The sequence below is a fragment of the Pseudorca crassidens genome, chromosome 1 (genome assembly GCF_039906515.1).
Source record: "Pseudorca crassidens isolate mPseCra1 chromosome 1, mPseCra1.hap1, whole genome shotgun sequence".
NCBI lineage: Eukaryota > Metazoa > Chordata > Mammalia > Artiodactyla > Delphinidae > Pseudorca > Pseudorca crassidens.
This window is the reverse complement of record NC_090296.1, coordinates 146724970-146752900: the sequence shown is the minus strand read 5'-3', so window position 1 is coordinate 146752900 and position 27931 is coordinate 146724970. Positions and strand designations below refer to the sequence as shown.

Here is a 27931-nt window from a genome sequence, read left to right as displayed (position 1 = left end):
TTATTGTATAGATAACTGGCAGTAACAGTGTTTTAAAAATGCAATTTTGATTAAGGTTTCAAAAAGCAATAGATGTAAAATTCTGAGATCAAATCACCACATGCAAACTTTTCAAGGTAATGGTCCAGAACCCAATTCATGCCCTCCACCAGTGGAAGAAAATAAAAAGGGATCAGAGTGAAGAAAAGAGGGTATTTGAGAGGGAGACTGGTGGAGCGATTTTTCTGGAGAGAGCTATTGTTGGACTGGATGGGGAGAGTTGGAAGCCCCACCCTCTATCCCCAAGCCCAGTGTGGGGTCTTCAAAGGGACCCTTCAGGTAGCTCGCTGTATTTCCTGCAAGTGGGCCAATGGTGGCCTGAGGAGAAAAGATTGGCTGCTTTGGTGGCAGAGCCAGGGGGAGTGGCTGCATTGGAATTGTCTGCACCCCAGAGTTTGCCAGGACCAAGGATGGAGCCTACATCCCAATATCCAGATGTGGGCCAGCAGGACGACAGAGCCAGCAAGGAGTCACCTAGATCCTGCCTAAGAGAACCAGCTGCATGGGTCAGGAGACCTCATTTGAGAAATCTTGGAGGTGGCCCACCAGGACCTGGAGGAGGAGTGCAAGGGACCCCCTGGAATAGAGGGGTTCTCAGCCTGGTCGTGGGAACTCCAGGGGAAAGGGCTTATCATGGTAAACCCTAGAGATATACAAAAGCTCAGAGAGACAGAGAGTGCTCTAAGCACCTGCCTGCCCCAGAGAGCCAGAAGCTAGCACCCACCCTCTGTGGCACCAACTCAGATAGGAGCTGTCTTATCACCTTAGCGCCTCCTGCCCCTGGCAAACAAACCAGCAGCTAAGGGAGGAGGTGTGGGAACAAGAGGCCGACCTCATCCCCTCCTTTCCCAGGGCAGACTTCCAGCTACAGAGGCCTCAGCTGGGGAGGGGAGAAGATTTTGATGCTGGCTAAACTAAGTTTGACTTTTTTAAAAATTTATTTATTTATTTATTTTCAGCTGCGTTGGGTCTTTGTTGCTGTGCGTGCGCACTTTCTCTAGTTGCGGTGAGCAGGGGCTACTCTTTGTTGCGGTGCACGGGCTTCTCATTGCGGTGGCTTCTCTTGTTGCAGAGCATGGGCTCTAGGCACGCAGGCTTCAGTAGCTGTGGTGCATGGGCCCAGTTGCTCCGCGGCATGTGGGATCTTCCTGGACCAGGGCTGGAACCCGTGTCCCCTGCATTGGCAGGCGGATTCTTAACCGCTGCACTACCAGGGAAGTCCTCTAAGTTTGACTTTTTAATTAACGTATTGGACTGTACATTCCCTTACTGAATGGAGACTATGCCTTCAAGCGACCCCAGGACTCTGTGTTACCTAAGAGGGAGCAGAAAGTCACGTGTGTGCTCGATTTTTATCCAGAGAGGGGAATAAATGAGTAAACGTTCAAGGAATAGTGGGAGAAAAAAAATTAAGTTGCATTTGACTACCTTCAGATTTGTGCTTATTCAAAAGACTCTGGGAAAAGCCCCTCAGGCCAGGTGGAAGGTGCACAGCCTGGGGACTCTCAGAAGTCCTCCTTCTCTGCGTGGCCTGCAGCCACCCCCCTGCCCTTGCTGTGACAGCCCCCAGCCCTCTATTCATGACCATACATCAGGCCCTCGGTGGAGCCACCGGACTCCAATCCCCACAGTAAATGAAGTAACTCAGGGGACAGCATGTAACCTCTCCTGGTGACACTTGAGCAGTCAGCAGTGGGCAGGTCTATATTTGGGCTTTCACTCATGAAAGGCCTGTTGCTATTTGCAGCCGGAGCCAGCTCGTGTTACCCTTGCCTTTGCTGCCCCACTTGTAGAAGCCTGGGCTAAAACAGGCAGGGGTAGCCCGCGGGGCACGCAGAGGTCACAGGGAGGGAAAGCCTGCTGAGCACGGATGCAGTTTTCTAGCAGTTATCCAGAGCCTCTGAGTTAAAAGAAGAATTTATGGATCCTTAAATTAACAGGCAAGTTTTTGGATAGGCATTCTTCAAATGCAAATTGTATATTAGAAGCTCAGTAACTTAGTACCAGAGTGTCAATGCAGTATCTTTCCTTTAGGTGGGAAGAGATATCATCTTAAATGACAGATGTGTACATTGCAATAAACAGTGCGAACATTTCCTGTGCCTTCTTGGAGCAAGGATTCAAGAATGTGGTGTTGGTATGGGACGTGAAAGCCTCAGATGCAGATATAGAGAGGCTGGTGATTCTTGCAGTGTGTCTTTAGGGTATTTTTAGTACAGGGGTCCATTTGTTAGAACAGTTTGGAACCCTAAATGTTGATACCATTTGGCTATGGTATCGGGTTGATAAATACCTTTTATTTGAATCTGCGTGTGCATGCTGACAAATGATAATTTTATGCTTTGATTCAAATACTGAAAAACAGCTTTGTAATCAGTTTTCATCTGTTATGCATACCCCCTCCTCCTACAGAAAGTTTTCAGGTGTGGGCTGTGCTGATTTGAGCCATCTTGCAAAACTATACAGCTAACACTTTAAAGCAAGTTTCTTTAGCTGTGGCTGAGAAATTGCCAGGGGCTACATTGGTGAGCTTCTAAAATTGTAAGCAAAATTATGTTTGTGCCCTCATGGGCTCACTTTTGGGGAGAGAATTCACAGCTTTCAGTAGATTCTCAGGGATATCCATGACCCATAAAAGGTTAAAAAACTTTTTGGGAGGTGACTTTTCTAATTAAGCACAGGAACACACCTCCCATATAAGACTTAGGCAAAAGTCTTTTTTTTTTTTTGAAACTGTGGATCAATTGCATAGAGTAGAAGCTACCCAGCTAATATATTCGTTATAGACTTGATTTATTACATTTCTCTAAGCCTTGGCTTTACATTTATAAAATGAAAATTTATTGTTAATATTCCTTTCTCCCCCAATTGTGAACATTTTGTTAAGACATGGAAAGAGCCTGGATGTTGAGGGGAAAAGGGAGTGTCAACCGTGGGGTATGTTGCAATACTCCTCCTTTGCTACCCAGGTCCCAGACCAGTTTGTGTTGGTTTATTCACAGGGCAGATGCTGGCGTGGAAGAATTTGTTCTTATTAGCATCTGTGCTCAGTGGTTTCCAGTCTTCTTGCCTGTTTAACGCTTTGATTTAGTGTTTCACATTCCAGCAACAGGCTGAAAGAGTTTCTCAGGATGATTTATTGCTAACACAGAATTCTGGTTTTCTCCCTTTTGGAAGCACATGGAAATATAAGTGTTATTTTTGGCTGGGCTGCTCCTCAGCCCATAGGTGGTATGGTTTTGTGGGAAAATGGGTCCAGATGCAACTCTTTCCCTGCCTGGGTTGAGTCCAGCACTCAGAACGGCGCTGGATACTGAGTAGCCCCAGATCAATCCTTGTTAAATGACATCAGCCACAGTGAGCCATTTTTCCTCACAGGGACTCAGTTTTGCCATCGTAGAGTCAGGAAATTGAGTTATATGCTTTCCAAGGGACCCTCCATCCTTAGAATTCACATCTCTGCCCAGGTTCCTTGGAAGCTCTTGCTGTAAGAAGGGGTGATCTCATAGCCAGTGCCTGTGTCTGGATGTGAGGCTGCTCTGCTTTGGTGCCTTCTCCCATTTTCAGCTGTCTTCAAGGGACAGAATGATCCCACTGTGGCCACAGGTGATTCTACACTGCTCTGGTCGCTGTGGGTTTTCCCTTTCTGACCCCAGCCCTCCCCCTCCATGAGTGACCAGGTGGGAGACTTCTAACCTAGCCCAGGTGGGAGACGCTGAGGTCCTAGTAATAAAAACAATAATAGTAACAGTAACAACAATAACAGCAGCTAACATCTATTGAAGACTTACTTTGAGCCATGTACTGTGCTGAGCACTGTACACACATGTTATTTCCTCTGAATGCCAACTTTATGAGGTAGAAACTATTAATAAACCCATTACACGGACTCATGAAAGTAAGGCCTAGAGAGAGGATTTTCCCAGGGTTACACGGCTAGGAAGTAGCAGAGACAATGCAAACACAGGACTTTCTGAATCCAGACCAAGGTGACCTCAAGGAGAGGTAAGGGGAGCGGGTAGAGGGATGTTACCTGGAGATTGAGGAGACAGAACCAGAATCAGAGTTAATTGGACATTAGTTAGATTTCAGGATGTCAAGGATGAGCTCCCGGTCTCTGATTTGGGTGCTGATGGGAGTGGGTTACTAATGGCTATTAGGAACGCAGTGGTCCTCCCCATGGTGGATGGGCGGGGAGCTCTCAGCAGGAAGAACAGCCTGAGCCAGGGCCTTGTGTGGGACTTACATGAAAGGATACTGAGAGAGGTCAGAAGGAACAGCAATGTCCACTGGAGAAGGCCAGGCTGTGTGGGGAGGTAGAGCTAGGATATGAGGGATGGGGGATAACTTCCCTGATACCCAGGGGAGTTGGGACTTGCCAGCAGTGGAGCCCTCAGAATGCAGGACATGTAGACTTTCCACATCCTCCTGGGCAAAGCAGCATGGTGCTGTGCTTACACTAGGCAGGGACTCTCCTGAGGAGAGCCATGGGGTGCACAGCCAGTGGACCATAAAGACAAAATGGTTTCAAGGAGGATTCCTGCCTACAAGGTGACACTCAGGTGTGAGGGAAACTGTGTGATTTTGGTCCATGTGACCAGAGCCTGTGCTTTAAGAGGGGGAGGTATCCTGGGGTCCCAGGACAGAGGCAAGTGGTGTCTCTGAGAAGCTGTGCACCAGCCCAGATGGGTCAATCACTTATTCACTTGTCCGGGGCCTCCTTTCCACCAGGAATCATGTCTTGTTCATTGGACCCCCAGCATCCAGCAGTCCTGTTCTCTCTCTTTTTTTAAAAAAAAGATTTATTTTATTATTTACTTAATTTATTTTTGGCTGCATCAGCTCTTAGGTGCGGCACACAGGATCTTTGTTGAGGCATGCAGGATCTTTTCTCTCTCTAGTTGTGGCACGTGGGCTCCAGAGCATGTGGGCTCTGTAGTTTGCTGCATGCGGGCTCCCTAGTTGAGGCGTGCAAGCTCCGTAGTTGTGGAGTGTGGACTTAGTTGCTCCGCGGCATGTGGGATCTTAGTTCCCTGACCAGGGATCAAACCCGCATCCCCTGCATTGGAAGGTGGATTCTCTACCATTGGACCACCAGGGAAGTTCCAGTCCTGTTCTCTTGAATCCACCTGAATCCACACCCCTCCAGGCCCATGAACAGTCAGGGCCGGTGTCAAGGATGATGCCCAGCGCCACAGCCTCTGAACATGGTGGGGTCACCTGTGATCTCTGTGTGAGTGCAGACTCCCAGGTCACTCCGTGTTGCCCCACAGCGTGCTGGGGCAGGACTTCTGAGACTCTGGCCTGACCAGGTGGGACCTGTAACACCCCTGGAGCAGAGAGAGCAGCCAGGAGCTAGGAGTGAATACAGAAGTGCTCTTAAGCTCGGAAGACCTGCTGCTGCTGCAGGCCTGTAAGAAGCCCCTGGAAGTGTGACCCTCCCATCCTCTCAGCTTCTATTTCCAGATCTAATTGCCCTCCATCTCATTCCCCTCCCCTGCCCCCATGATGTTGTACTAGAGCTCAAAGCAAATGTTCGTGGTGAGACACTACTTCTATGCAATGGGGTTCTTCTTCCCCCACCCCCAGCTTTATTGAGATATAGTTGACATATAACTTTAAGTAAGATTAAGGTATACATGTGATGATGTGATGCACATATTTATTGCAAAATAATTACCACAATAAGGTTAGTTACAGCCTCCATCACCTCACATAATTACCTTTCTTTTATGTGTGTGGTGAGAACGTTTAAGATCTACTCTCTTAATAAACAAATGGGACCTGATGAAACTTAAAAGCTTTTGCACAGCAAAGAAAACCATAAACAAGATGAAAAGACACCCCTCAGAATGGGAGAAAATATTTGCAAATGAAGAAACTGACAAAGGATTAATCTCCAAAATTTACAAGCAGCTCATGCAGCTCAATATCAAAAAAACAAACAACCCAATCCAAAAATGGGCAGAAGACCTAAATAGACATTTCTCCAAAGAACATATACAGATTGCCAACAAACACATGAAAGGATGCTCAACATCACTAATCATTAGAGAAATGCAAATCAAAACTACAATGAGGCATCACCTCACACAAGTCAGAATGGCCATCATCAAAAAATCTACAAACAATAAATGCTGGAGAGGGTGTGGAGAAAAGGGAACCCTCTTGCACTGTTGGTGGGAATGTAAATTGATACAGCTACTATGGAGAACAGTATGGAGGTTCCTTAAAACTAAAAACAGAACTACCATACGACCCAGAAATCCCACTACTGGGCGTATACCCTGAGAAAACCATAATTCAAAAAGAGTCATGTACCACAATGTTCACTGCAGCTCTATTTACAATAGTCAGGACATGGAAGCAACCTAAGTGTCCATTGACAGATGAATGGATAAAGAAGATGTGGCACATATATACAATGGAATATTACTCAGCCATAAAAAGAAATGAAATTGAGTTATTTGTAGTGAGGTGGATGGACCTAGAGTCTGTCATACAGAGTGAAGTAAGTCAGAAAGAGAAAAACAAATACCATATGCTTACACATATTTATGGAATCTAAAAAAAAAAAAAGGTTCTGAAGAACCTAGGGGCAGGACAAGAATAAAGACACAGATTTAGAGAATGGACTTGAGGACACAGGGAGGGGGAAGGGTAAGCTGGGACGAAGTGAGAGAGTGGCATGGGCATATATACACTACCAAATGTAAAACAGATAGCTAGTGGGAAGCAGCCGCATAGCACAGGAAGATCAGCTCAGTGCTTTGTGACCACCTAGAGGGGTGGGATAGGGAGGGTGGGAGGGAGACGCAAGAGGGAGGAGATATGGGGTATATGTATATGTATAGCTGATTCACTTTGTTATAAAGCAGAAACTAATACACCATTGTAAAGCAATTATATCACAGAAAAAGCATACAGTAAGTGCTCAATATGTAGTAGCTACTACTAATATTGTGTTTACTGCTACTATTATTCTTTCTTTCTAGATTTTGTGTACCTCCATTAAAATAGTGGACCTCATAGTCTCTACATAATGAGTACTCTGTTTATTTTACTTAGTATCATACAGTAAGTCTTTCTCCAAGCTATCATTTGCTCTCCCTAATATTTTAAAGGCTACATTATATTCTACAGGGTGTACATTTCCTTCTTTACTTAACCATTCTCCTAATCATTAGCGCTTTACAATTTTTTTGGCTATTATAAAAAAAGGTTTTGGTGGACATTTTTACATAGAAATAATTTTTTCCACTGTATTTTTTTTTTTTTTTTTTTTGCGGTATGCGGCCCTCTCACTTCTGTGGCCTCTCCCGTTGCGGAGCACAGGCTCCGGACACGCAGGGTCAGCGGCCATGGCTCACGGGCCCAGCCGCTTTGCGGCATGTGGGATCTTCCCGGACCGGGGCACGAACCCGTGTCCCACTGTGCCACCAGGGAAGCCCAGCATTTTTAAAGCTCTTGATCCATGCTGTCACACTTGTTTTCCAGAAAGGTGGGGCCGTGCATATTCTAACCAACAACATGTAAGAGTACTCACTTCACTGGACCCTTACTCAGCCTTGGGTATCAAAAGGCAAAATGGAATCGACTCATTTGTTCTCTGCTACTCATAAGGATGAACTATTTTCCAAATGTTTTTGTACAGGTAATATTATATGCAAAAGAAATTATTTTGTAAATTCTCATTGCTCAGTAACCTACTGAGATTTTTCTTTCCAATTAATTCATATAATTTGTTTAATAATAATTGCCTGAAACACTTGCTATTATTTTGCCTTTTGAGATTTTTAGGTTTTTTCAGGTCATTTGTTAGGTTTTTAGGTTTTTTCAGGTCATTTGTTAGTCAAATCAATTTATGTGTTCGTTTTTTTTTCATAATTTCTCCTGTCTCTTTTAAGCTTAGGAAACCCATCCTCCTGTAGAAAGCAAACCTTTCTTTACAGATTGTTTAAAGTGAAACTACAACTGAGCTGCTCAGATGATTTTTTGTTTTAAATTGTGAATAAGTTGAGCCCAATTTAATGACCATCTACTGCAACGACCTTCTCATAAATGGGGTTTTGTGTTCTAGGATCCAGTGTATCCACTAAGAACTGTCCAGGAAGAATCCTGCTTGTGCAGAAGTGCTGCCCAGAGCTACGATGGAGGGGGAGGCGGGAGAAGCACCAGGGCTGGGCAGGCCCGCTGCTTCCAAGGACTTCCACTTTCGTCACATGGATCTGTATGACTCTGAAGACAGACTGCAGATCTTCCCAGAAGAAGACACTCAGATGAGAAGAGAAGTAGTTCAAGCCGAAATGACCAATGAGCCAAGACAGCCCATGCAAGGGAAGGCTCAGAGAGACCTTGGAGAGGAAGTGGATGAACTTGTCCATCTATATGGACTTGAAGATGATCACGAATTAGGGGATGAGTTTATTGACAAAAGCACGCCCAGAATAGAGGTTTCAGAGTATCCTCCTTATATGATGATGGGGAGAGAGCCACTGAGGGAGCAGAGAGACTGGAGACTTAGTGGCGAGGCTGCGAAGGCTGAGGACCTGGGCTTCGGGGCATGGGGCTCGGCAGGCCACTGCCGGGACTTGCGGGAAGCCTATCGGTACACCCACGGCCATGCCAGTGAGGAGTATGAGTGCTACGTTATCCCAGAGGAGGAGGACGAGGAAGAAGCTGCCGATGTCTTCTGTGTCACTTGCAAAACTCCAATAAGAGCATCGGGGAAGGTTCTTGTTGAGCACAAGGAGCATGAGGTGACCCCGCTCGGTAAAGCACTGGAAAGTGCCAAGGTAAATAGATTGCCCTAGTCCTCATTTCTCTGGATATTGCATTTGAATCTCAAGTATGTAGGCAGGGAATAAATCTAAAATGCCTTCTACAAAAGAGAGAGAGAGAGAGAACATAGCATTAATGTCTTCTTGGGATCCTTTGTTTGATAGGATGAAATTCACAAAAACATGTACAAATTGGAAAAGCAGATTATTGAGATGGAAAATTTTGCAAGTCACTTGGAGGAGGTTTTCATCACGGTGGAGGTAAGAGCACGCTTGATGACCCAGTCAGATACACATTGCTTCCATCAGCTGTGTCTGGTATGAGTTAAGGAATCTGTTCTCTTGGAACATATGGTGTCAGTACTGCTCCTCTTCCCTCACCCCTCTTTCTGCCCTTCCATAGCACAGTGGGCATGCAGCTGTGGAAATGATTACCTGGCAGCATTCCCTACTGAACTATTAGCTCTCATGGGCTGGGTCTTCGGTGTCTTTATAGCTCCGGTCCTACTACAAGGTGGGACTCCTTCATGGGCCAGTCTGATAAGGCATTGCAAGACACCCATCCTGTCATTGATAAGTGTTTCCCGGCTGTTACCTATTTCTCATAAGATCAATAAGTTTCTGTGCCTGTCACCAAACATGTCACGGTCCCCTGGGTGTGCCTAGTAGGTGTGAAGTCCACTGCTGTGATACCAGCATGCAACCTAGCCATCCAGATGAGGTAGCCCAGACATAAGGACCAGAGGACTTCCTGTGTCCCCTCTCTTCATGTGGATGCTCTCCTTCTATTAATGCAGCCTCAGATTGTATCAACAGGAGCAACTCATAGGAATGAACTAAGCCCTGGGCCCCCTTCCCGTGAAGCTAGACTTTCCTCCCCACCCCCAGTCTTAAAAGGGAGGGCAGCTATTCCACTAATTCTCTATGGAAGGCACAGAGAAGGGACAAGAAGCCCTTACATCTAAGCATAGGGTGGTGGGTGGTAGGAGGGCAAGTATACAACAGCCAGGACAGAACTCCCTACCCTCTGTACTGCCAGCTCACTCTCAGATCAGAGCAGCTTCACCCTCAGTGAGGACTCTAAGCTCTTCCTTTTACACTCAACACTGGTGGGGGTCACCTACTGCTTTTCCCTCTCTTCCACCATTCTGAGCAAGTCTTAGAATGTGTACACAGTAGGTGCTCAGTAAATACTCCCTGAATGATTGATAAGAGCCTCTTCTTTGGAAATGTCTCTGTTATCTAATAAGGATGGTATAAATCAGAACCCACAGAGCTCTCCTGGGCTTCCAATCTAATTTACGGGGACCAGGATTTGATATGCTTTAATTAATGTTTCTTACCCACTGCCTTCCAGGATTAAGTACTGGCACAACCCTCTCTCTGCCTTCCTGCCTTTTCTCATCTATTAGGCAGCACCACCCGGCTTGTTCCACTTCCCCTGCACCTTTTTCTTAGTTGATATGAGAATCTGGGTGATCCTGATGTTTGTACAGTCCAAGCATCAGGGAGTGGAGGTGAGTGTTACGAGATGTTGAGAGCTCAGGAGGGAAAGATAGGTGGGATTCTCCCAAGGCAGACATCTCCATGTTAAGGTCCAAAGTTCCAGTGGCAGGCTGACTCATCACTGGCAATCTTCCTGGTCGGTTGTCATGGTGATGGGAGGTGGCTAAAACAGAAGTGGGTGGGGTATGGGGAAGGGGACTGCAAAATGCGGCCAGCAGAGAAAGCAGTAATTCTTGTTAAGATTATTGCTGGGGTTCTAGCTGGAGACTCCTGGTCCTAGCTACCCTTTTGTCCACCTCAGCACCCTGGCAAGCAATGTTAAGACAACAGGGAGGGACTAAAACATCTCTGGATAGATACATTTTCATGCCCCAAATAACTCTGTAGTCAACATACATGCAGTGAAATGATGGCTGAGATCAACTATATCTTGCAGGAGAATTTTGGAAGACAAGAAAAAAACTTTGAGTCACATTACAATGAGATCTTGGAAACACTTGCTCAAAAATACGAAGAAAAAATACAAGCTCTAGGGGAGAAAAAGAAAGAGAAGCTGGAAGCCTTGTATGGACAGCTGGTCAGCTGTGGAGAAAATCTTGAAACCTGCAAAGAACTGATGGAAACAATAGAGGAGATGTGTCATGAAGAGAAAGTTGATTTCATTAAGGTCAGTAATGAAGTGAAATAATGAACTGCAATGACAAGTATGATTAGAGTAGGTTAGATTGTCCCCTCTCTGCCTGGAGATGCTGGAACCAACTTTCACGGTCAGCATCCATTTGATTCCACTGGATGTATCACCATGATGATACATCCTTCGTCTCTCTGCACAGCTTCGCCATGAGTAGCTAAGCAGGCTCATACACAGCTGACCCTTCCCTCCACCATTGCTTGGCTAACACCAGAGACTCATCACTGTCCTCTGTCCTGGTTACCCAGAGATCTGTGCCCTCATCGTGAAATGGGGCAAAAACAGTGCTCTGAGGGGACTTCCCCGGCAGTCCAGTGGTTAAGACTCCGCCTCCCAATGCAGGGGGCACGGGTTCGATCCCTGGTTGGGGAACTAAGATCCCACATGCCGCAGCCAAAAATTAAAACAAACAAAAACAAAACAAACAAAAAACAGTGCTCTGAAACTTTTCTGGCCATCTCAGACAGCCTCCTGGAGGTCTGGGGAGAAAGATCTCCAGGCTAAAAAGGCACCTCCTGTTTCCCAGTTACAAGTGCAGCCATTATACATCTCACTTCATAAGCTCAGACATGCAAAAAAAAAAAAAAAAAAAAAAAATCCATCTCTTGATACCCTTGAAATCCACTTCAGTTTGACCCCAAGTCCCCATGTAGCCAGACTGTGGGAATTTCAAGCTCAGAGCTGGGGTCTCCTTTCTTTACAAGGTCCCACAGGAATATGGGGCAGCAGTGGGGTCCAGTATGTGAGGGAGGGGCCCTCAGCCTCCAGAGCTTCCTAGTTACCAAATACAGCCTTTACATTGGCCATGCCACAGGGGTCCCTCCAAGCCCAACAGTGCCTCCTTCCTGCCGTGCTTGGGGTAGCCAGGGAGCCGTGACCCAAGCTGGACAGCAGGTGGGCAGACACCATCAGAGCCCTCAGTACTACTCAGACCTTTTGAACCAATGGTTCCTCAATATCACTGTAGCTTAGTGACATAATCCAGAATGTGGAGAAAGTGATATATATGAAGACGTTTTCTCTGTTATTTATGATGGTGAGAAATTGGAAACAACCAAAATGTCCAACAGTAGAGTGAACGATGGAGTTTCTATTCAATGAACTGTTACACAGTCTTTCAAATTGATGATCCAGAAGACCATCTGTAACCTGGAAAGTGCTCACATAATGTTAATGGGAAGAAACTATAGAGGTGTCATAAGAGTCATTTTTCTTAGGGCTTGGGACATGGCTGATTTTTCTCTTTTACTCATTTCCAAGTTTTAACATGTTTATATTATTATATAGTTTGAAAAAGAAATTTATTTCCAAATTCAATTCAATATTTTTTCTTTCTCCTTTTTAGGATGCTGTGGCTATGGCTGACAGGTAATACTTTTGTTCTGACATGTATTTTCTTTTTCTGTTCCTTTTACCTCTAGATATCCAACTAGATATCAGTTCCACTTGGTTATATGCTCCCAGTTTCAGCTTTTGTGTCTGCCCCTACGAGTAAATAGCACTGGCTTTGGAAGGACAGTATGGGATCACAAGGACCCTCTAGTACCAAATCTTAGAATCTCAGAGCTGGAAGGGAGCATATGATGAGGCCTAGCCTGCAAGCCCAGGGTCAGATTTCCTCTCTGAGCCCCTCCTTTCAGCAGGAGGAACAGAGATCATCCCCAGCATCCCCCAGCTGGGCCAGGGCCCAGACCGTGTGCTGCGGAAAGCATGCATGTTATAGAGTCAGACTGGAGTTTAGATCCTGCTACCCCCATGACCTTGGGCAAGTCCAACCAGTCTAGGACCCACCTTCCTTACCTACAAACAGGGATAGCTTTATGGGAATAAAATCAGACAATGTCTGTAAAGCAACACGAACACTGAAGCTTAATAATATAAGGGTTAAGAGCATGCGTTTTGGCAAAAGACAGACATGGTTACAAATTGTGCCTCTGCTACTTACAAACCCTGTGACGGCCAGGAGCATGAGCAGGAGACCCAGAGCCCTGGTCCATGGTCATCGACTTGAGGGCACTTGACCACGTGGAGAGGGAGCCCCAGAGGGGCTGTATGTCTTTGGGGCCTGGGGTGATGTGGGGTGGGAACTCCCAGGTCAGCATCGGAGGATCTTCCAGATGGTGTGGATCTGGGGCTCATAGGTGGACATCCTCCCGCCCCCTACCCTCTGACATGACCCCACCCCTTCTCCTCTCCTCAAAGGCGTAAACCAACCTGCCCATCCCCATGGGTGACCTCGTTGGTCAGTCACTGAAGCAGATGCCAGCAGGCAGCCCGCAGCATGTTAAAATAAGGAAATAAAAGTTCATCCAAGAGGCCCTCGTTGCTTATCACTAGTGACCCCCGAGGAGAATGCCCCTCCATTCTCGTTAGTGTGTCTTTTTATACTCACAGACTTGGAAAATTCCTGAAAACAAAAACAGATGTGGAAATCTCGGCGCAGCCTGAATTTGAAGACCAGACCTTGGACTTCTCTGATGTGGAGGAGCTTATGGGCGCCATTAACACCATCCCAGGTGCATATCTCACTTGTGTGCATACTTCACACCAGTTTCCCTGAGCTTTGAGTTAGAAACTTTGATGGCTAAAAAAAATCATAAAGGTTTAGAAACAGGCATTTTCCCCCCACCAGCTGCATAAGCTTCATGGTTATGTCTTTATGACTTGTAAGGGTGAAAACAGAGGCTGACCTTCCTGGGGTAAATACCCACCCTCACTCTCCAGGGTGCCAACATCTGGCCCCAGAAACTCTAATTTACTCCAAGCAAGTACCCCAAATTTTATTTCCTCGACTGTTGTATTTATGTTCCTCCCAGGTGGCTGTTTTTAGCATAGGGTTAAGAGATGGGCTTTGGAATCCTATGGAGCTGGTGAGAATCCCAGCCCTGCTACTTCCTAGCTGTGTGACCCTGGACAACTTACCTAACCTCTCTGAGCCTTGGTTTCCTTGTCTGTAAAATGGACATAATCATGACTCATGGGGACATGGTAGGAAATAAATAAGGTAATGTATGTACAGCATGTCACATGGTGCCAGGTAGCTCTTAAAAATCTTATTGTGATAACTTATTTTTAAGAATGATACTACAATTTAGCTTTTACTGATTGCTCACCTTTCCTTTCTCACCAACACCCAGCACCATTCTGAACAATGTTTTGTATATCATTTTTGTTTTTCCTTTATACAGATTTTTTTTTTTTTTTTTTTTTTGAGGTACGCAGGCCTCTCACTGTTGTGGCCTCTTCCGTTGTGGAGCACAGTCTCCGGACGTGCAGGCTCAGCAACCATGGCTCACGGGCCCAGCCGCTCCGCGGCATGTGGGATCTTCCCAGACCGGGGCACGAACCCGCGTCCCCTGCATCGGCAGGCGGACTCTCAACCACTGCGCCACCAGGGAAGCCCCCTTTATACAGATTTTTAAAAAATAAAAATGGAATTGTTTTATAATCTGCTTTCTTTTTTTAGCAAAACAATTGTGACGAATATTTTCTCGCACAGATAAATTCTTCTACAACACCACTCTGATGGCTATATATCTTAATCTGTTTACTTAATCCTCAACTGTTGGATGCCGAGACGTTTCTAGGTTTTTCACCATTATAAACCATACTGCAATGAATGTCCTTAATTATAAATCTTGGAGGCCATTCTTAGACTTACTGGGTCAAGGGGAGATTTCACTGAGCTATGAAGTCCTTTGGATGGTCTAGGGATGGTGTTGCCCAAGTAATCAGGCCCAGTCTTTTGGAAGGAAAGGCACTATCGTCCAAGTCAGCACTTGAGAAACATGGAGATTTTTCCTCATCCTCCTGTGTCCAGGTCCCATGCAGACCATCACCCTCCTGCTTCCATCTGGAGCCATCCCTCTTCTTACTGCATCCCCTGATGGGGCTGTTCTCTGCAGGGTATAGAAGGCATCTTCTGTGCATCCTGAACTCCATCACGTGGGGATACATGTTCTTTCTCTTCTCACCTTTGTCATGTTAGGGTCCTCCAGCCCCTAACCAGCAAGGAAAGGCTGAGTTCATTCCTTTAAGTTTTACCTGGACTGAACAGTTTCAGAATTTGAAAATAAGGATGTTCTTGAAAGCTTGGGATGGAGGGAGGTGCTGCCATTGGAGAATTATGGAAGAAAAACAAGGAGTGTTTCTTGGTTGTGGGTGAGCCTGTGTGGGGCTGGGGGAGGCAGAAATATTAACCTACAGAGAAGAAAATAATTAACTCAGTAGATGGACTCTAAAGGAGTTGGTTCTGAAAAGCACAATTTGGCCAAACCCAATCTTCTCTCATCATAATGAAGGAGACAGTTGTTGGATGGGTCCCCCAGAAAAAGCAAGGCATCCCTGTTAAGGCTTCTTTCACTCCTCTGTTCACTCCAGGGCTGAGGGCAGTAGTGCTGTGGTCCTGGCTGTCCTGCCTCTTTGGATGGCGTGGAAGGGTCAGAGGACCCATCCTTAGGTCAGGACTTACAAACCATACCCCAGCCTGAATTGCTGTCACCAACCCCACCTCCTCTAGCTTGTGTGGATTGGTCAAAGCAGGAACGGACATACCGGTTGCTTCAGGCTCACGGTTGGGGGGTTTGGCCTTCCCATCCCTGTCCACTCTGGGCTGCCTCTTCCATCTCCAAAGCCCAAGGATGCATTGAGGGATTGGTTGTCCTGTAAAAGGGGCCATTCCCAATTCATACCTCTACTTAAGGCTCCTCCTTTGTTTTGTTTTTCTCTGTTTTCCTTTTCTAGCTCCTTCTGCTCCAGTGATAAACCCACAGGCCCCCAACTCAGCCACAGGTTCCTCAGTCCGAGTGTGCTGGAGCTTATACTCTGATGACACCGTGGAGAGCTATCAGCTATCCTACTGGCCAGTGCAGGACAGCTCACCTGGGAAGGACCGAGCAGGTGAGGCTCTGTCAGGAACAGAACCATGCTCCAGAACAGTTAAGGCCTCTCAGAGGCCAGGGCCCTGCCTTCCTGGAGGTTGGGAAGGTAGAGATAGGATGAACCTGCACACCTGGCTCCTTGGAGCTGGCACGATCTGGGAACTACACAGAGGATGGGATGCAGGCAGGTGAGCATGGCAGAAAGGAATAGGAAGGCAAGTTGGGGCCTGACTGGGGAGGATCACAAGGCAGGCTAAGGTATATGGACTGTATCTACCGCCGTCGGGTCAGAGTTGTCCTTGGGATAAGTCTCTGGCTGCACTGTGTGCAAGAGGGGTGGGGACACCCCTCCTTGAAGAGGCCCAGCTGGATTGGCTGGGTTCTAGCAGGTCCTGGCATGTGAGCGCGGGCTGGCTCTCCTCAGAGCAACCCTGTGTTGGGAGAATCTGGAGGGTTAGTCTGCAGACCCCCATGGGGGCTGAGGGGGGTTCTGCAGCCTGGGAGGGCTGCTCCTGATCTGATCCACATTCCCAGATGGAGCCAGCTGCTGGGAATGGCCCCCAGCCTCCACTGTGGGCAGCTCTTGGCCCATTCTCTTCCCAGGGAAATGGAGCTGGCAGGCCTGGGGTTAGGGCTGAGATACCTGCCTACCCCTCATAATAGATAAGCCAGTCTCCTCTTGAGAAGGGAGAGTCAAGAGAGCAGAGGAGGGGACTTCCCTTGCGGTCCAGTGGTTAAGACTCCATGCTCCCAACACAGGGGGACATGGGTTCGATCCCTGGTCAGGGAACTAAGATCCCACAAGCCGCATGGTGCAGCCAAAAAAAAAAAAAAAAGAGAGAGAGCAGAGGAGCCCCATCTGAGCATCTGAAGGAATCAGGGATTAGGGCCAGCCTGGGAGGGCCTGTTCTGTGTGCATGGGGTCAGAGTGAGATTGCTGGAAAGGGATTTAGAGATCTCCATTTTATGGATGAGGAATCTGGGACCTAGAGAAATGAGCTGTCTGTGGGGACACCGTGAGTTACGGCAGAACCAGGATGAGAATCAAGTCCGCAGGCTCCCTGCCCAGAGCTCTTCTCCTTGTGCCGGGTCGTGCAGGTGGAGGGTTCTATGTGCCGAAGGGGAGGATGGTTTATCTGCCCAGGGATTTGGAAGGAAGGGGAATCCTTGAGAAAAGTAAGTTTAAGCAATGATGAGGGAGAGTGAGGGTGGTCAGAATAAGGACTAAAGAGGGCGTTGCGGCAGGCGGAGGGTGGGGGTGGGGCGGGGGAAGGGGAGATTTGAAAAGGGAGATTGTGGACCAAAAAGTCAGATCTGATCGATCAGTCAGTTTTTGCCACAAATCAACCCTGTTGGTACTCTCTGCAGAAGAGGCCATTGTGTTGGGGCTTTGTCCTGGGGATCAATAAAGATCTTTAATGGATCACTTTGTTATAAAGGAACTGATATCAGAGAGTGGATTAATGACTTATTACTGCCTTTCAAGAGTCTGGGGATGTTTGGACGTGTATCAGTTAGCTTTTGCTGTGTAACAACACCCCCAAACACACACATGTACACAACACATTGGCTAAAAATGACAAATATTTACATTCATTCATTTGTTGGGAGGGGCAGAACAGGGGTAGGAAATTCAGAGGTACAAACTACTATGTATAAAATAAATAAGCTACAAGGCTATATTGTACAGCACAGGGAATATATCCAACATTTTATAATAACTTTAACTGGAGTATGATCTATAAAAGTATTGAATCATTATGTTGTACACCTGAAACTAACATTGTAAATCAAAGGTACTTCAATTTTTAAAATGACATTTATCCAAGAGTTTGCATGCCACAACTAAGAAGCCCGTGTGCCACAGTGAAGATCCTGTGTGCTGCAGCTAAGACCTGGCGCAGCCAAAATAAATAAATAAAATTTAAAAATAAAATAAAATGGCATTTATGATGTATTATAATTCTCTGAATTGGCTGGACAGTTCTTCTGGTCTGGGTCAGCTTGGTAGGGCTGGATGGGCTAGGATGGCCTTGCTTATATGTCTAGGGCCTCAGCTGCAACGGCTGAGGCCTCTGTCCATGTGATCTCATCCTCCAGGAGGCTGGCTGAAGGTTGTTGCCATGGAAGTGGAAGCATTCCTGGCAGGAAGAAGACAAGGCCCCTGTGCACCAGCACCTCCCAAATCTCTGTTTGTACCATGTTTGCTATAGTCCCATTGGCCAAAGCAAGTCACATGGTTAAGCCCAGCTTCAAGGCATAGTGGGAAAGACCAGACCTCTCAATGGAAGGATCAGCCGAGTCACGCTGCCGAGGGGCATGCATACACAGATGGGAGGAATTGGTGGCCAGTTCTGTATCCATTACAGGGGAAATAGATTACAGCGCAATGAACTTGGAGCCAGTTGGCCTATTTTAAGGTTGAATACTTGTCTTTATTTTTTCCCCAGAGTTTACGATGACGGTCAAAGAAACATATTGCTCAGTAACAAACCTTGTGCCAAATACCCAGTATGAATTTTTGGTCACAGCTCAGAACAGGGCTGGCCTCAGCCCCGCCAGTGAGTGTGCAGTGTACATGACAGGTAAGGAGGCCATTTGTTTCTGTAGCAGGACCTTCACTGAAGGGGACACAAGAGTCATGGCTTCCTTGACGTGGCAGGGCTCTTGATTTCACTTGGAAGGGCAGGAATACCTTTGCATTTTTTTCTTTCATTTAATACACCAAATCTATATGCCTGATATGGCAGGGACATTTTCTCACAGTTGGTCTCAAAATATCAAAAAGTACTGCTCTTGGACACAGTACCATTTGAACCTTGCAACCATCCTCCATTCCAGGAACATCTGAAAGGGATTCCCTGGTGTCTCAGTCCATTTGGGCTGTTATAACAGAATCCTACAGATTGGGTGGCTCATAAACAACAGAAATTTATTTCTCATGGGTCTGGAGGCTGGGAAGTCCAAGATCAAGGTGCCAGCAGATTCAGTGTCTGGTGAGGACCCTTCCTGGTTCAGAGTCAACTGTCTTTTTTGCTGTGTCCTCGCATGGCAGAGAGGGGCAAGGGAGCTCATTGGGTTTTCTTGTATAATAAACCCCTTTGACCCTCATGACCTAATCACTTCTCAAAGACTCCAGATACCATCACATTGGGGAATAGGTTTCAACATATGAATTTGGATGGGGACACAAATGTTCAGTCTATAGCTTTCTATTGCACTGAATCTCTTGTAGGAAGAGAGTGCTTGCAATGTCTGCCCATGCTCTGGACCACAGGGCTGGATGTGAACAGGTTTGTTCATCTCTCCCTTTCCCCTGCATTTAGCGCCTTGTCACCCCATTATGAAAAGCAAAGAGATAAGGAGCTGTGAAGAGGCTGCGCTGATCTGCTGGGAGTCTGGGAACCTGAATCCTGTGGACTCATACACGGTGGAGTTGACCCAGGCAGAAGTGCCGGGAGCCTCGGGCGTAACTGAGTGAGTCATGAGGGGCGTTGGCTGGGCACCAGAGGCCTTGACACAGAGACACAGCTTAGGAAATGTGTGGAGTCTGGAGAGACGGTCAGAATTTGTGTCACACAGGAACCTTAATTTTGTGAGAAATAGCTGGAATGCTACCATTGAAGGTGAATGATGGATGAGTGAATAAATGGTAAACCTCAGGTTTGCTTTCTTAGCACAACCAAGGTTTACCATCATTCATTCAACAAGTATTGAGCGCATAGGTGGCGCCTGGGCGTTGGTGAACCAGACAGACAAATTCACCACCCTTCCAGAGCTAACAGTCGAGTGGGGGGAAATAAACCAAAACCAAGAAAACAAATGCTTAAAATACACAGTGCTATGAAGGGAAAAGAAACTCAGTGAAATAGGGAATGCGGTGGAGGTGGGGGCTTACTTTGGAAGAGTAGACGTCTGAACTGAGACCTGATGCGTGGGAAGGGTTGAGGCCTGAGACAGTGGATGGAGGCAGCACCTGGCCCCTGGGCAGGCGTGAGCTTCCTGTACTGGAGGAACCAGGAGACCCACCTAGCTGGAATTTAAGAAGTAGAGAGGACTGTGAGAGGCAGAAGTAAAAGAGATTAGATTTCAATGTACAAAGAACATGATGTCCATGGTAGAAGGCTGTCTGGAGGCTCACATTCCCCTTTGATTGGCAGAGATCTGGAGGGGTTCACAGATAAACGAAGGCTGTACTCAGTGACCACAATGGCCTGCAGATCCTACGAATCTACAGCTGTGTACAGTGGAGGAAACATGGATGTACCTCTGGGTTACAACAAGGCAGTGCAGAAGCTTGTGGAAGGGGAATGAACCAGGCAGCCCGGTACCAGCCACCAAGTCCCAGGGGCTGCCCTGTTGTGTACCTACCCAGCTCTGGAGAAATGGAAGAGAGGGGTTTGGTGTCAACAGATTCTTCCATGCTAAATTCAGGGTTTGGGCCGTGGCCATCTATCCCATTTGCCCCAGGTAGAATCCATATGTCCACAAGAACATCAGGGCTGCTGACCTTGGCTGCTGATCTACTTCTGGGGATCCTCAGAAGCAGGGCAGTGAGTCCAGTGGTCTGGCCACCTGAATGGTTTGGATTTCCTTTGCAACTTGTGCTGATACTTTAAGGGCACCTGATACCTGGGACCAGCCCATTATGATTGGGGTCATCAGAAGGCTGGTCAGTGACCTAGGTGATCTGGGATGGTGCTGACTCTCCTAGTATAAACCTAATCATGGCATCCTGTTGCTCTGGAGAAAAGACAAAATTCCTTCACGGCTCTGGCCCCTTCCTGTCTCTCCAGGTTAACCACACCAGCTCTCCCTCCCTCTTTGGCCCCAACCACATTGGTCATATTTTAGTTCCTCCTACTTTCCATGCTTCTTCCTGCCACAGGACCTTTGCACATGCTTCTTCTATGTAGGAGACTCTTCTACTCTCTTTTTATCCAATTACCTCCTCGTCATTCTTCAGAGTTCAGCTCAAAAGTCACCTCTCCCCTACTATACCTTCTATAGTACACTGTCAACTTGTCATGGTTACCATCTTATGTTTCTTCCAGTGATGGCTTGAGAAATGCCTCTCTTCTAGACTGTAAGTTCTATGAGGGCAGAGACTACATTAATTTTCCCTAAGGCCTCCCTATACAGTCTCTGAAACCTAAGGTGTTTAGTTAATACTTATTGAATGAAGGGACTTCCCTGGTGGCGCAGTGGTTAAGACTCTGCACTCCCAATGCAGGGGCCAGGGTTCGACCCCTGGTCAGGGAACTAGATCCCACTTGCATGCTGCAATTCAGAGTTTGCATGCCACAACTAAGGAGACCTTGAGCCGCAACTAAGGAGCCAGTGAGTTGCAACTAAGGAGCCCGCCTGCCGCAACTAAGACCCAGAGTAACCAAATAAATAAATAAAATAAAAAATACTTATGGAATGAATATGTAAAAGTGCCCCTCTGCCCAGAGCTGTAGCCTCAGAGTGACCTGGACATCCCGGCCTCGCCAGGTGTGGGTGTTGTATCTGTAAATGGGCATCACCCTGAAGGCTTCTCTTTCCTACTGAACTGAAATGGGGTTGGCAGCTGCAGGAGTACAGACAGTGGCAACCATGGGCTTGTAATCCTGTATTGTACCACTTACATAAATTGGATTATTCCCAGTAGGTAGCTGCCCTCAAAGAGGTTAATAGCAGTGGGCTTCTGTGGGCCTTTCAGCTCTAGCCAGATCCTTTGTTCATAAACGCAGACTGAGAGCCTGCTAGGGGCCCAGCGCTGTGCTTATGTAAGTGGTACTTGACCCCTGCCCTCAGAGAGGTTGTGGCCCTACCAGACAGACTGAGACACATTGGATTCAACTGCATGCATGCCCCTGCCATGCAGCGCTAGACAAGGTGCCTGGGACACGGGGTGGGGAGCTTGGAGGGGAGAGAGCCACAGACAGAAGGAATACAAAGAAATGAGGAAAGTGGACCTGAGTGGGAGGGAGCACTGAGGGGGTCAACACTCCTGCCTGCACCGCTGCTGGAGGGCAGAGAACAGGGGTGGTGGCGGGGGGAATTAAAAATCCCTGCTTTGAAAGGGAGGCCTGGTGCTTGGGCCTGGCTGCCCCGGCCCCAGGGTGACTTCAGCTGCCTCCTTGCCCAGGTCTGTTGTGGGCATTCCCACCTGCGAGTGCCTGGTGCAGCTACAGCCCCGGCAGAGCTACACCATCTACGTGCGAGCCCTCAACGTGGGGGGCCCCAGCGCAAGGAGCGAGCCTGCTACAGTCCACACCACAGGTCTGTGACCCCTGCCGCGTACTCTCTGGGCCCAAAGTGACCCCCTTGTAGCAGACCCAGGGCTGCTATGACTTCATTGTTAAATCGATAAATGTTCACTGATATGAACACATGGCAAATCAGGCTGGGAAGGGGCTCAGGGGTGATCAAAGCCCTGGGGTCCCATTTTACAGAAGGGGAGACCGAAGGCCCAAGTCATACAGCAATGGGGTGGCTGAGCAAGCATTAGAACTCAGGGTTTTTCTCCATGACCTTCAGGTGGACTAGAGGCTTGTCACACTGGACCTGGGTGGCCCAGAAAGCACATTTCACACAGGCTGAACACCACCCCTGGGACATGGTCTTTATGAAATTCCCAGGAAGAGCCATGGGCCATGGATTATCTCCCTGCTATCGGCCCAAACATCTCCTTACCCACAGGCCCAACGTAGCTCTGGATGCCTTAGTGGGTGCCCACATCCACGCCAAGCTCCCACCCCCTGCCCGCACTTGCCATCAGCACGTCATGGAATCGTCACATCTCATGTTCAAGTCCTGAGTCAGCAGAGATATCACTAGAAACATTCCATGCATCTCCTGCTATCCCAGCACTGCCACGGCTCTGGGTTCTAAGCTTTGCTAAGGTGTGCTAAAGCCAGGTGGCTCTTCCCACACCTCACAGAGCAAGCCCAGCTCGGGCCAGCTGCAGACTGGGTGACAGGCAGGTAAGAAGCAGAAGGAGGGAGCCTGGGCCCAGGGCTCAGGGGACATCGTTCCTTTGGCTGGGATCTTTCACTGAGGGATGTAGGGTCATTTTGTCCTCATTTCCAATACCAGGAGGAAAGGTATGCGATTAGTCCCCACTTATGTTCCTTCCACAGAAATGCGAAAAACAAGTTACGTGGCTGCCGAAGGCGGTAGGGGTTAGGGCTGGGATTGGGACTCAGGTTTTTCTTTTATATTGTGATGGAACTTTCCTTTGGTTGATTGGCATTTCTAATTTCTTGTGCTGACTTGGTGTTTTGAAATGTCAAACTCTGGCTGTTTCGATAAAAGAGAACAGAGCAAAAGGTACAGTCAGCCCTTGGTTATTATTGTCTCTGAATTCCTTTGTTCAAATAATTTGTTAAGAGTGTACTTACAAAAAACTTGAATAAACATGAATCAGCAAAAGACATATCTATTCGTTCAAAAAACGATCCTTGGGCTTCCCTGGTGGCGCAGTGGTTGAGAGTCTGCCTGCCGATGCAGGGGACATGGGTTCATGCCCCGGTCCGGGAAGATCCCACATGCCGCGGAGTGGCTGGGCCCGCGAGCCATGGCCGCTGAGCCTGCGCATCCAGAGCCTGTGCTCCGCAACGGGAGAGGCCAAAGCAGTAAGAGGCCCGTGTACCAGAAAAAAAAACAACAAAAAAAAACGATCCTTGTTTGGGCCTAGAGAGCAGGCAGTAAGGGCCATGCCTGTCAGCTGCAAGGTGGGAACCTGCCTCCCCCTGGTCCGTCCGCTCAGATAGCAAATGAAATTTCCAGGAGCATCGAATTGTGGAAATAAATGTGGACAGCTTGGGGCTTCCCTGGTGGTGCAGTGGTTAAGAATCTGCCCGCCAATGCAGGGGACACAGGTTCGATCCCTGATCTGGGAAGATCCCACATGCCACGGAGCAACTAAGCCCGTGCACCACAACTACTGAACATGCGCTCTAGAGCCCATGAGCCACAACTACTGAAGCCCGCGCGCCTAGACCCTGTGCTCTGTAACAAGACAAGCCACCGCAATGAGAAGCCTGCACACCACAATGAAGAGTAGCCCCCGCTCGTTGCAACTAGAGAAAGCCCGTGCACAGCAACCAAGACCCAACGCAGCCAAAAAAGAAAAAAAAAAAGTGAACAGCTTGATGGCGAGGCCTGAAGTAGAATTTGAAGCAATGAACATGACAGAATGGGAACTGAGGAGCTTGACTAAGAGACAATGATGGAGAATGAGTTACTATGTCCCTAAACAAAGGATTTAAAAAAAAACTAATTTCTTATTAAACCCATTTGGTACCTTTTTTTTTTTTGATGTGCTTTGTTTTAACCATGACTTGGAGAGGGTTACAATCTCCTTCCTTCTCCCCAGCTGCCCTAATTGAAAGTTGAATGTGGAATTCTGCTAACCTTTGTCAAATTGATCGTTAAGAATTTCCTCAATTGCTATTCCTCTTGGCAAGTAGGTTAGAAATTACTGTTCACCAGCAAGTATTTACAGCCTCCTATTTAAGGGCGCAGCCACTGCAATCAGAGGAGCTTGGGGTTCGAATTTGAGTTCTGTCATCTGCCAGCTGACTTCTCAACCACCCTGCACCTCAGTTTTCTTCTCTACAAGATGGAAATACTAACCCCTGGGTACTCATAAGGAGTGAATGAGATAAGAGTTACTGCTTAGCTCAGTACTAGACTCACAGTAACCCCCAACACATGTTAACCGCCACCATTATTAGCATGAGGGTCACTACCACGCAAAGTCCAGGCTCACGTGTATCGTGCAGGAAGCTGAGTCGGCCATGCGTGGTGAAGCCTCGGCCCGCACGGAGCGCAAAGTGGAGAAAGCAGAGGAGTGACTGGCTGTTGGGGGGTGTGTGTGTCTGTGTGCTTCCTCCCCTCGCAGGCAGCTACTTTCGCCTGAACGAGCACACCTGCCATCCCTGGCTGACCGTTTCTGAAGATGGGCTTACAGTGGTACGAAGTGAGAGGAAAGCCTCCGCCAGGAAGCCACTCCCCAGCGACACCCGCTTTACTAGGTACTGTATCAGCCCCTCACCCACCTGAACAGTCTGTGAACCAGCCTAATACATGCTGTTATTCGGGTAAAGTTGGATTATGACACATGCAGCCTTGAAGGGGGCTTCAGGCTCACGCCAAGAAATGAGTGAGGGGGAGGGGATGGTGGGGGGCGGAGGCTGGGGAGAGGGGAGTAGGGGGTCTGGCTGGTGCCAGCAGAGGAGACGTGTTGTGGCCTCTGAGGTGGAGTCCTGGGATCCCAGGGTTGGAGGGTCACACCGTCAGGCCGTGAGAGAGCAGCAAGGACCCAGGTCCCCCAGTGCTTGGCCCAGAGCTCTCTCTCCCACACTGTGATACTATCTAACAAAAGCCCTGGTGAAAAACCAGCCCAAAGCTGGTGGAGGGAATGGTGGTCGTGCTAGTGCATGACCTGAGAGAGGGCCGTCCATCAAAGATGCGCCTTGTCTGTCTGGATCTGCGCTATCTCCAGAGCTTAGTACTCAAGATCAAAATGATGTATTTGTAACTCATTTCTTTCCAAATGCTTAAAGAAAACTTAAAATAGGGGGCAAGGGACCTCCCTGGCGGTCCAGTGGTTAAGACTTCACTTTACAATGCAGGGGGTGCGTGTTCGATCCCTGATTGGGGAGCTAAGATCCCACATGCCTCGTGACCAAAACAAAACCAAAAGAAATAAAGAAAACAGAAAAAATATTGTAACAAATTCAATATAGACTTTAAAAATGGTCCACGTCAAAAAAAAAATCTAAAAAAAAAAAAACGGGGCAAATATGCCCTACTGAAATAGAAAAATCACAGCGATAGATGAAAAAAAAAAGAACACAGCTTAACTTCAAGGGCTAATTTCTGTTTCCAAGATTAAACATTAAACACAGCTCTTAGCTTCCTGGTAATCAGGATTAAAAGAATTCTCGGTGGGTTGGTCTTAGAGTCAGGAGGATCTTAAAAGGAAGGAAAGGACTCTCTTAGGGGGGCCAGAGGGGCCACCGATGGAAAACTGCATCCAGCCTCCCTGCCTGGGTCCTGGACTGTCCTGCAGCCGACACTTCCTCTGACACTCGCTCCCTGCTGGCCTTCTTACTGCATGTGTGTTACATACCTACTATATGTAAGTGTTAGCGTGTGACAGCAGAACAGCACACAGTACAGTGGAACACAACTTTACCCTTTCCTGCCTCTGTCCACTCAACCCAGGGTTGGGGGGCACAGAGAGGATTAAGAAGCAATAAAGTCCTTACCTGCGTTAAAAAAACAGAATGCAACTGATCAAATCTTAAAGAACTTATTGGCTTTTTTTCAATAATTCATGAGTTGGGCAGCCTCTAATCTACAGCATTTCTATGGTGGGTCTCCTTCATATGTGGTCCTCTGAAAACACACACCTTTGACCAGGCCACTGCTACTTCACTCTTTGTGTGGATTATAAGACAGCTCTCTGGGTAGACACAGCCTCAAGCATCTTCAGCTTCAACCCTTTGGTGTTGCACTAAAAGTTGCAAAACCAGTTTTTGGCCATGTCTTTTGAAAGTCCTGTGTAGGTGGTCCAGCATCTCATATTGTAATATGGGAGTACTTACCACCTACTGTTCCGGTCTTGGCTTTTGGGGTTCCAGCCAAGCTGAGTTAGAGTCCCATTTTAATATCCTGTTACCAGTACATCTGTTGACCCATGAAACAATGTGCTGTGTGCTGGGGGTAAAGAGACAAAGATAGTCCCTGGGCCTCCCTACTGGCACAGTGGTTAGGAATCCGCCTGCTAATGCAGGAGACACGGGTTCGTGTCCCGGTCCGGGAAGATCCCACATGCCACGGAGCGGCTAGGCCCGTGAGCCATGGCCACTGAGCCTGCGCGTCCGGAGCCTGTGCTCTGTAATGGGAGAGGCCACAACAGTGAGAGGCCCGCGTACAGCAAAAAAAAAAAAAAAAAAAGAAGTGTGAACTGGGGAGGGAGGGGGAGAGGCAGATGGGGAACAAGGAGACCAGAAGCAAGTGCTGGCCAGCTCGTGAACCTCAAGCATACGGTTCCATCGACCGTGCTGTGTTCTGTTAGGTTTCAGTCCCTTTCTTTTTTTTTTTTTTGCCACGCCTTGTGGCATGTGGAATCTTAGTTCTCCAGTCAGGTACCGAACCCACACCCCCTGCAGTGGAAGCACAGAGTCTTAACCTCTGGACCACCAGGGAAGTCCTCAATCCAAGAATCTTTCTTCATGAACAAGTGAACCAAACCTTTTTGTTACTATAAAAGTCCAATCACTGTAAAAAGCAAACAGAACCTTTTCTATTGGCTTGTCTCCTCCTCACCTATAACCAGCAGTATAATAATCCTCTTCTAATCTTCAGCATCAGTCAAGTGAGCTTTGATAGTTAGGGCCGTGCTGCTTTACAAGTGGGTGTTCAAACACCTGCCTCCATGCTTCTAGACCACCTACTGACTGACCCCAGCAGCTGGTGTCACTCACCTGCACAGCCAGGCTTGGGTCACCCCAAATCACAGATGCTTCTACTTTCTAAAACCAGGTGTGTTGCTGTCATGGGAAACCTAATTCCAGTCCGAGGGCGCCATTACTGGGAGGTGGAGGTGGACGAGTGTTTGGATTACACGGTGGGTGTGGCCTTTGAAGATGTCCCTAAACAGGAAGACCTGGGAGCAAACCGCCTCTCCTGGTGCATGAGGCACACATTTGCATCATCAAGGTAAGGTGAAATCTGGATACCCAAGATTAAAAGGTGCTTTGAAAAGAACAGAGCGAGAGGTTTCCACTAGTAGTAACTAAGGCCCACGTTATGTTTTCTAAAATATGCTAAGATATTTCAGGACTCATTTCCAGCCCCCTTCCCTAAAGTCCAGATGGAAAGAGAAAGCAGCTCTGGGTACTTCCAATAAAATAGCTAAAATTCATGGAGTACTTATTCAACGCTAAGCACTGTTCTACACTCTTACACATACTATCTGGTTTACTTCCCACAATTGTATTATCCCATTTTAAAGATAAGAAAGCTATGCCCCA

The 27931-nt window shown here is 47.5% G+C and overlaps 2 protein-coding genes across 4 annotated transcripts in view; one reads left to right on the top strand and one right to left on the bottom strand.

Moving 5' to 3' along the window:
* WHAMM (WASP homolog associated with actin, golgi membranes and microtubules) overlaps positions 1-27931 on the bottom strand; it is a 52068-nt gene that overhangs the window by 21468 nt on the left and 2669 nt on the right. The window contains exon 2 of the mRNA XM_067698081.1: positions 19795-19929. The gene's annotated coding sequence lies outside the window, so the exon portion shown is untranslated. The remainder of the gene's footprint in view (positions 1-19794; positions 19930-27931) is intronic.
* FSD2 (fibronectin type III and SPRY domain containing 2) overlaps positions 1832-27931 on the top strand; it is a 36188-nt gene continuing 10088 nt past the window's right edge. For 2 of the 3 annotated variants that reach the window (XM_067698112.1, XM_067698094.1), the window contains exons 1-12: positions 1832-1979; positions 8120-8834; positions 8985-9080; positions 10762-10992; positions 12362-12384; positions 13411-13532; positions 15760-15915; positions 18347-18481; positions 19223-19373; positions 22030-22163; positions 24790-24922; positions 27441-27617. In XM_067698112.1, the coding sequence (XP_067554213.1) occupies positions 8190-8834; positions 8985-9080; positions 10762-10992; positions 12362-12384; positions 13411-13532; positions 15760-15915; positions 18347-18481; positions 19223-19373; positions 22030-22163; positions 24790-24922; positions 27441-27617 (2003 nt within the window). In that variant the 5' untranslated portion in view covers positions 1832-1979; positions 8120-8189. Of the gene's footprint in view, positions 1980-7852; positions 8835-8984; positions 9081-10761; positions 10993-12361; positions 12385-13410; positions 13533-15759; positions 15916-18346; positions 18482-19222; positions 19374-22029; positions 22164-24789; positions 24923-27440; positions 27618-27931 lie in introns of those variants that run through there. The other variant, XM_067698103.1, reaches the window with a different exon arrangement.